This window comes from Acipenser ruthenus, chromosome 7, assembly GCF_902713425.1.
Source record: "Acipenser ruthenus chromosome 7, fAciRut3.2 maternal haplotype, whole genome shotgun sequence".
Taxonomy (NCBI): Eukaryota; Metazoa; Chordata; class Actinopteri; order Acipenseriformes; family Acipenseridae; genus Acipenser; species Acipenser ruthenus.
In genome coordinates this window covers 47,378,465-47,388,515 of record NC_081195.1, presented here as the reverse complement: position 1 = coordinate 47,388,515, position 10,051 = coordinate 47,378,465, and the positions used below count along the sequence as shown (strand labels likewise).

The 10,051-nt window shown below is 37.9% G+C and overlaps 1 protein-coding gene across 1 annotated transcript; it reads right to left on the bottom strand.

Moving 5' to 3' along the window:
• Window positions 1-321: 321 nt before the first annotated feature.
• On the bottom strand, window positions 322-5,159 carry LOC117414833 (serine/threonine-protein kinase pim-3). Its single transcript, XM_034024648.3, has 6 exons — window positions 4,426-5,159; window positions 4,112-4,221; window positions 3,964-4,014; window positions 3,488-3,851; window positions 2,258-2,434; window positions 322-2,057 (listed from the first exon to the last, which is right to left on the bottom strand). The coding sequence occupies exons 1-6, from the start codon at window positions 4,511-4,513 to the stop codon at window positions 1,873-1,875; spliced, it is 975 nt and encodes a 324-aa protein (XP_033880539.1). The 5' UTR covers window positions 4,514-5,159; the 3' UTR covers window positions 322-1,872.
• Window positions 5,160-10,051: the final 4,892 nt, after the last annotated feature.

The window sequence follows — 10,051 nt, the reverse complement described above, 5'->3', positions numbered from 1 at the left end:
TATAACAGATGGCAGACACTTTTACCAGTGGCACACATGAATTGAGAAAATTGTGTATTTTTTCTATTCTTAAACATGGAAACAATGAAGCAATCATGGACTTTTGTCTGAGCAATGGGGGTATACAATATAACTTTACAATTACTCGATATTCTTTCAAAACAAGAGTATAGGCAACAGATGTATCATTTACATGATACTGTATTGATCCCTCAAGTGTGTTTTGAAATAAGCATGAACAAGACACAGAATTATCTGTTGCTACTCCCAATACTAGACCAAATTGTGCTTGGATTAACAATAATAAACACCACACAGGTATTATATACAAAAAAGAAACAGTTTAATTGAAATTTCTGTATAAAAAATATGTTCTCCATCCATTGTTTATTGCACACTGTTAAATTGGGGGGGGAAAAACCCTCTACACACAAACAGTTACTGAAATAAATTAAGTGTTATTTTGCTATCCTACTGTCCGTGGCAAGGCATGGAGACTATACAATTTAAATAATTCAAATCCTTTGATCCAAACATTACTGTACAGTTACATCAATCACCAAATGTCAAACTTTACCAAGGATTAGAAAATAAAAGATCCACTGCCCTTTCAATTAAAAAGTAACCTTTATATGCATCTATGTAAAGACACCATCTTCCAGCAAATATATTGGCAGCTGATTAAGTAAAAGGATATTTACAATAGGAATGGTAACATTGAAGATAAACAAAAAGTACATGAACTGAAAAACTGATGCCTTATGGAGTTAAAATAATGATAAAAAAGTATAGCTTGAGTCTAAAGAAATAAATAAACAAATAAATAGCCACAGGGTGGAACTGTGGAATGTCTAATTTACACAAATAGATGGAAAATGTACATAAATATACTGTACAGTTTTGAAAACAATATTTTTATTTATATATATATATATATATATATATATATATATATATATATATATATATATATATATATATATATATATATATATATATATATATATATATATAAATAATTGAGTCCTTGAATACTGCATTGATTGTGCATTCCCAACCATGCCCTGACATGTCTTGGTCACATACAACTTGCATTTTGATGGAAGGATAGGGAGAAGGAAAGGGCAGAGGGGTGGGTTGGGGGTTCTTTGTGCCCAGTGGTAGAGATAAAAGAAAGATGGGTGGTCTTCATTATACAATGCTTCAACATCCATGTTCACACTTCTGTGCAGGCTGAAGTATGTATTTATTTAAAGCAGCAAAGAAGGGGTTGCAGGACTTGGAGAGTGTTTCTGTGTTTCAAGTATGCCATCACCAGTGATGGGACTATTTCATCTGTCACTGTGCACCTTTACAATTGCACACAACAGGGACTAAGAACGCCCAAGCAGGGCAAGTCCCTCTGTGCACTAAAAACATGCAGCAGTTCCAAATAAAAGCCCCACTAAAGCAGCTTTCAAAAAGGCACTCAAAAGCAAAATTTAAAAAAAAATAAATAAATAAATTAAAAAAACTAGTCCAGGCTCTATGAGAGCAAAGTCTGCATTTACGTTTCGAGGTCACCATATTAATAAATAAGGTCAGTCTTACCAAAAAACAAAGTACTGGCCTGCGGCTCTCAAACAGTAACGTTCCCAACAAGGAAATTAAATAAGAATAATTAGAATAAAAATAAAGTTTAAGTTTGGAGCAGAAACCAGCATATATATTTTATATATATATATATATATATAATGTTCTTCCCCTCAATGAAAGGTTCAGATTGGCAGACATTAATGTAAGCTAAGCTTTCTATTCCCTCCCACAACTTGGCAGCAAAGCCAGTGTCCTTGGATTGTGGCTCCCCTCCCATTGCAAGGTCATTCAAGGGGTTCAAAGACTCTCCTTGCTTGAGCTTGTGCTGGATGCTTCAGTGTCAATGGTTCGCAGCCTGATGTCACAGTCTTCCGTTTTGACAGCTTTAGATTTACCCATCCACTGGTGGTCAAATATCTGTTCTAGTGTTGGTCTGTCAGAAGGCCTCAGTGAAAGGCACCATTTGAGTAACTGCTGGCATTCTAAAAAAAAAAAAAAAAAAAGCAAGAGATGAATATTTAAAATAAAACAGGATGAGGATTAGTATTTTATACGAGTGAATGCTTAGTACAACATTTCAATATTAGTAAATACAGTTGTTAACTATGCCCTATAAACACCAAAAGAATACAACTCAAGCCACAGAGGAAGAAAGTGGGTTGAATGTGTGTGTTATGCATACCAGTTGAAATTCTCCTCCTGAAGTACAAATGCCCCCTCAGGATCTCCTCGTCTTGTTCAAAGGGGATGTCTCCACAGACCATGTCATACAGCAGCACTCCTAAGGACCACACTGTTGCAGACCTTCCGTGGTATCTGTGATAACGGATCCATTCCGGAGGACTATAAACTCTTGTGCCTGCAAATGACACATTCATTACTAAAATAGTATTTCGACCAAATATATAACTACATTTAATTATAATAAGTCAAACGTTTCTTGGGTCCGGTTTAATTAAACACACACACATTATTATATATTTATATACAAATTAAGCTTATTATGCTGCATTGCATAACACTCCCTTGGATCAGCTGACTGTTTTCAAACTGCAGTAACTGCACACCAAAAATAAACATACAAGGATAGCAAAGATGATTCAACTGCCTGCAATACAACTACTGATTAGCTTTGCAATCTGGCACTGACCCCCCCTCAACCGCTCCACTTAAACAAAGACGCCTTTCTCTCCCCTTTCCAAAGGGATTTAAAAGGCGCCCTCCCCCTCCCCCATGAGCACAAGTGTATCTTGGATACCAAACAAAAACAGAATATGTGATGCAGGCAATCACGTGGATTCCGGACTCGGGTTTCACAACAAACAGATGTTACGTGGCAGTTCGCATTGTTATGTTACATTTACATGAAACGTGTTTTAAATAAAAGGTTCTCATCCCATCTTCTGCATTTGTTCAAGAGTGCAAGATTAATACATTATATTTAGTTTAGTACTCATTTCTGGAATTAATTAATCTAAATATGACGGGGTAAAACAAACAAACAAAACCACACTGCTCATTTAAGCTTGTATTAAAATAGAATCCACCCAATTATTGAGAAAGTGAAATACCTAGAAACGTGTGTGTGTATTAATAATATATGTATATATATATATATATATATATATATATATATATATATATATATATATATATATATATATATATATATATATATATATATATATATCGCCCCCTAGGAAAGCCCTAAAAAGGAGATGGATCAAAACACTGCTGCGTCATTATTCAGGGAACACCGCTCCGGCCTCTGATGAATAATAATAATTAAACACCAATTCGTAAAATTAGTAACACATAAACACACTTATTATAACACCACTACAACAACAACATAGAGATCCGAGCAAGTAAGCAAATAGAAATTAAATACATAAGATCAAGTAACACATACCGTCAAAGTCTGTGTAGACCGTGTCCTTAAGAATAGCCCCAGATCCAAAATCAATAAGTTTGAGTTCGCCAGTCCTAAGGTCCACAAGCAGATTTTCATCTTTGATATCTCTGTGGACCACTCCACAACTGTAGCAGTGCCGAACAGACTCCAGGACCTGGCGGAAAAACCCCCTGGCCGTCTCTTCATCCAAAGCGCCCTTCTCGGTTATGAAATCAAACAAATCCTTCACCAGCTCGGGTCTCTCCATGACAATCAGCCAACCATCGGGTCTTTCATACCAATCCAAGAGCTTGATCACCCCTTTAAATCCAGAGCCAACTTTCTTTAGGAGCAAAATCTCCAGAGGGACCACCACGCCATTCTGTAATGATAATTAAATAGCACCTATGTCAATTTAGGAGAAACACATTAAAACCAAATGTTGGTAAATACTGCAACCGTCAAAATACAGTAACTTAAAGCCGGCTACTTACTGTGGTTCCCCACTCGGTGACCCTTTCTTTTGCCACATGTTTAACAGCAACCTGTAATACAAACACAGATTTAGATATAAATACCTTTTTTTGGTGGGGGTGGTTGTTATTTCAGGAACATGCAAGAATGAAATACTACTGCTCTTACCGGCAGTCCATCTGAGATCCTGCTACCGGCGTACACTGTCCCGAATCCGCCGCTTCCCAAAACAGACCCCACTTGATAAACCTTATCAAATGGCTCCTTCTCGACTTTCACTATAAAAAAAACACATATTTTGTATGAAATCAAAGTCAGAAGAATACATTCGTTTACAACATTACAATAGTTTCAGCTTTTGAAATACTGTAATACGGTTTCTCCAATTAAATCACACACAGCACTACACATTTGCAAAACTGGCGTTCCCATTCAATATATTTATTTTGTTTAATGCATTATAAACAATATTATACCCATACCTGGTTGGAGCTGTATTTTCACCGGTATATGATCCATGCCGGTCGGGGTGCAAATATGAGCCAGAGAGCCAAACTTAGACAGCAACATATTCTAGCAAACGTATAGCCCAGTGAAATATCCCTTATTTATTTGGAAGCAAAATGTAACCAATGCAAGCCAATTCAGGTCAAGTATAAATGTCAGTCTCCTCGTTTGGCGCAGACAAATTATGTGCTCCTGCTGATGCGAACCACCTCTGCAAAGACAATCACAGTAGATCCGTCTGGAAATAAACTGTAAACCGTCGAAATGTTTATATGCTCTTCTTTAATTTGTGTCACACTTATAATCAGCTTCTTCTCTGCTTTGGCGACATAACGCACTAGTCCATGCAAATATTAATCGATCCAAATCAAAATCTATGAAACAGTAATAAATGTAAAATGTATAATAAACACACCAACGTTACTCCTCGTTTTCTACTCTCTTCAGTTCTGAACTCAATCGAGGTCGAGCCTACTTCTTAACTCCAATATTTTGACGCGTGGAGGGGGCGTATATATTCCTCCGCCCTGCAAACTAGTCTTAACCTTTACCAAAAAACATCTACTACCTGCATGAAAAATGTACTATAATTAATAATGTTCGAAACATATTAAAAATGTAAAACTAGCTTTTTAGGTTTTTTTTAATAAAATATAATTGTACATGAAGGCACTACTTTAACATAGTACGAGACGCCCAAGGATTTCATGTCTGAAGGCTTTGCATTGCGTTTCATTAGCGAAATAGAACACTTATTTGCATAATTGTGTGATTCAAACCAATCAAGTTACTCCAATACAAGCTATATTATGGACATCGACCAATGGCAATGGTTAAATTACCATAGTGGCTCAGGAGGCTGCGTGCACGTGGCGGGAATTCCGAGACGCACCTTTTTTTTCTGCAGCGCTGCAGAGCTCTGCTTAAAGAAGCAGTACATAGCACATACAAGGCAGAAATGCAGACTTCTGAACTGATGATAATAAATAAATAAATAAATAAATAAACAAATAAATAAATAATAAACGTTACATTATAGATGCATACTACTGACTTTTCCCATCCAGTTTAAAAGCTGTACTGACTGTGCTACATAAATACATTTATATTTTGCGTTTCTTGTGCTCAAGACATATTTTGTTGGTAATAATAAATATCACTATTTTGTTATATGTGTAAAAAAAAAACACGGTGTTTATTCAAATTCTTTATAAAGATCATTCCACTATTGAAAATTACATGCCGTACATAAGAAAGCAGAGAATACGTTCACCATATGTAATTGGAGTGGCATCAAATGTACTGAATATATACACGTTCTGGGAAGAACCACTGCATATTAAAAGACTAAATATTTTAGCACAGTGCAATGCGTTGAACTTTCTCTTTATAGTATATATGTACTGATAACTGCCAATAGAGGGGGCTAAGTTAACAAGAAACCCGTCGTTATCTGAGAGCTTTGTTTTAGGCAAAATACGTTAACTGCAGTACACACAGGGCTTGAAACAACAGAACTGCTTTATTGAGATGCTGCCTATATCAGCCATGTGTCAGCTCTCTGGAATGTTATACGATAAAAAAAAAAAAAAAGTACAGGGTTGGGTTTTCACCCCTTGTCCTCAAGTACCCACAACAATACATGTTTTCTTTTCAACAGTTAAATATTTGTTTAAACTTGCATTGTGCACATAAGACAGCACTTACCGCCTTCCTCTGAGACTTCAAACAGTGTTACAGTCACCAATCTGATGAGCAAATGATTGCAATACAGACAAAAAAGAGAACTGGTTGAAACAAACAAACAAACAAAAAAAACATTGGTATTGGATATTTCCAATTCCATTGGAAAACCGAGTATTACAAAGAGGAACTCTCCTCCCATTAGACTGCTGGTAGTACTGTAAAATCAGCAGGGTTCTGAACCCTCTAGAAACATATCTTCATTGAGGTTCAAAAACAATAAGGGCGTGTGCTCTATGTGCTATCAGAGCGATTTCTTTTTTAAATAACATTTCTAAATGGTTTGCCAATTCAGGGTATTCAAAACACTGTTAGTGCTAGCTGCTGAAAAATAAATAAATAACCAGCACCAGTGCTCAACAGCCAAGAAAATGAAACATAGATTATTATCATGTGCTTAAAAAAGTCACACAAAAATGCCATAAAAGCACTGTATAGTACATTGTAAATATATTTTACTGCAACACAACAAAAATACATGAATTTAATGAAAAAGCAATATAGAAAAAAAAAGATGCCAGAGAGAAAAGGCACTCTGGCAAATCCCATTCAATTACCTTTAGAATGCATACTGTGATACCCCATGTAGAGAAATGCATATGGTATGGGTGATATAGAGACATTCCTATGGGTGAAACTCATATGGGCAGATTTATTAACTTCATGTGAGCAGCGCAATATTACAGTATCACCCAGGGATAAAAGTGGCAATCGGTTTCAATGTAGTAGGTTGAGTAGTGTTTTGTTGTTATTGAGAGAATAATGCATAGAAGCAGTATCCACACACATTTACATTGTATGTTTGTTTTTTTGGAAACACATTACCTCTACAGTAATATAATACTGTATCCAAGGTGAGTTTATTTGCACACTGCTGGTTCATTGCACGTCATACAGAATGGAAGAACCTTGAAGTTCACTAATATATCAGCTTTGTTTTGGAGCAGTGTATTCACCTCCGCAAGGGCGGCTCTCCACAAGCCAAGGGGAGACCCTGTCCTCTTTTCTAAAGTCACAAGCACTTTTCTCCCATTTCAATTCCAGAGCTTCTTCACTCAGCCCTTGCTCCTGTCCTGTGAATAAACATGCTATCTGGTCTAAGAGGTATTTCATCCATCCATCCATCCATTGTCATTAACCGCTTACTTCTTTACAGGGTCGCAGTGAGCTGGAGCCTGACCCAGCATACACAGGGCGCAAGGCGAGACTACACCCTGGACGGGACGCCAGTCCATCGCAGGGCACCACACACACACTCACACAGAGGGCAATTTAGAGTAACCAATCAACCTAAACAGTATGTCTTTGGACTGTGGGAGAAAACCCACGCGAATGGGGAGAACATGTAAACTCCACACAGACAGTACCCTAGGCCGGATTCGAACCTAGGACCCTGGTGCTGTTAGGCAGCAGCGCTAACCACTACGCCACCATGCCGCCCTGGTATTTCATTATTAGTTTTATTAATGTACATTAGAAAACAAATGTATTTGGAGTGGTTGCTATTGGAAAAAAAGAAACACAATTAAAATTTTAAATTTTTTTTTTATTATTTTCTCCCAATTTTGGAATGGCCAATTATTTTATTACGGTTGGCTCACCGCTACCACCCCTGCGCTGACTCGGGAGGGCGAAGATGAACACACGCTGTCCTCCGAAGCGTGTGCTGTCAAGCCGACCGCTTTTTTTTCACACTGCAGACTCACCATGCAGCCACCCAAGAGCTACAGCGTCGGAAGACAACGCAGCTCTCGGGCAGCTTACAGGCAAGCCCGCAGGCGCCCGGCCAGACTACAGGGGTCGCTGGTGCGCGGTGAGCCGAGAACACCCTGACCGACCTAACCCTCCCTCCCTCCGGGCGACGCTCGGCCAATTGTGCGCCGCCCCTTGGAAGCTCCCGTCCTCGATCGGCAAAGGAATAGCCTGGATTCGAACTAGCGACTTGCAGGCTATAGAGTGCATCATGCACTCACGTGGAGCGCCTTTACTGGATGCGCCACTCGGGAGCCCCCGTGAAGTCAACACTTTTGTCTTAATAAGAAGTGCGCGCTGTGTAACTGCCTCCGAAACGAAAACCATTTCATGTTGCAACAAAGTTGGAAACTATATTGATCATTTGAAAAAAGGAGTAACGCCGGCATATCTCTGTCGTGAATATAGGTTGTTTTTTGGCTTGTTCAGCAACCATGCGGCAAAGCAAAATTGATTACAGAAAGAAAAACAACAAAAAAACTTGAGGATCTGATGAACATTTCATGTCAAACTTTTCATGTCGGGTTGATTTGGAATAAAAACTCAATTTGGGATTTGTTGGATTAAGATTTTGTGCACTTTGTAACGATTCAAAGTGCACAATTTATTCATTTTAAAATGTATTCATTTTGAATAAAAGGTCAGCTTCAGTTCCGGATTTTTGCTTTCTGTACTGCGTTTCAATTATTTAACCAATAGGATAAAGCAAATGCAGAATACTGCATACATGACACGAACAGGTATACATAATTCTACTTGTATTCACAATCTCATCTCATTAACTTACTCCAACAGTGTATCGTTCGTTTTGATTGTCCTTTTGCTATAACGAACCCTACCATATAACACCTCACAGGTATGCTATAAGTTATAGAAGAAATGATGAATCACCTCTAACCAAATGACGTATTTGTTTATAACAAGCTGATCAAAACATTGTGGTGAAACAAGAAAGCTCCAAATAGGACAGAACATCCCTGGGGCTTCAAATTGCACACTTAATCCAAATAAATCCCATTTTATTGGTTTTAACTGAGGGAGAGCTTCCAAGAACATGCTACTAAGTCTGTGTCTGTAGGAACTATCTGTACAAAAGTAGGTATCCTACTTTAACAGATCTCCAGTCCAGCAAAAGTACTCAAATTAGCAAAGATGCCTTGGTACATTTTCTCAATGTGGTGTTACCTGTAGAAACCATAATGTGTTTGGTCAAGAGGGCACTTATTCTTACTCTGTCTATTTGTGGTGAGATGATAATGGAAAAGATCCTATATAACCATATGGAAACGGGTACAAAGCTTGGCATACAAGCCAAATGCTTCCTTGTAGAAAGATATAGGAAGTTCATGGGATGATCTGTCCAGTTTCAATCATACAACTGGCTAAGTTCAAATAGATGTATTGAAGGCTTGATGTAATCCTAAGGAAGAGGCTCAGTCCTATTGGCTGACCAAACTGTTCTGAAAGTCTTTCTTCTCCACCTCCCCACAGCCTTTTTTGCAACCCTTAATTCTAGGAATCACGACAGTGACTGTACAGTAAATATTGCAGCAAACATTCGTGGTGTTTTCCAGATAAGTGAAAGTCTCAATCAGAAGCTTTTGTAGCTGGTATGCACTGGATTACAAAAAAGAAACACTTGATCTTCGTATTTTATTTAAAGCTTCTTTTTAGTGCTCCTCAAACACTTGCTACTTACTAAATTACTAAATTAGGGTGTAATTAAGAACAATACATTGACTCAGTTTATTCATCTTCATTACTATTGGACACAGCCTTCTATTAGTCACCCCTGAACAATACATTTACATAAAGGGGTGTGTGACAGGGTGATAAGTGGTGCAGTGTACAAACAGAATATCCAAACAGTATTTCGTTCAGAAAAACATCCGTATTTAATAAACAAGTTACAGAAAAACAATAATCCAATAAATATGGTGGGTTTGTAGTCCCAAACAAAGCAAAAACACTCCAGTACCACAATCCTCCATGCATAAAAGTGTGTGCTGTGATGGGGAAGTGATTTGAGTGCCTGTGCTGGTTGTTGTGCTGTGCAGTGGAACGGTGAGTCGGGGTTAGTGCTGGCTCCGTGGCTGCAGCTCCGTT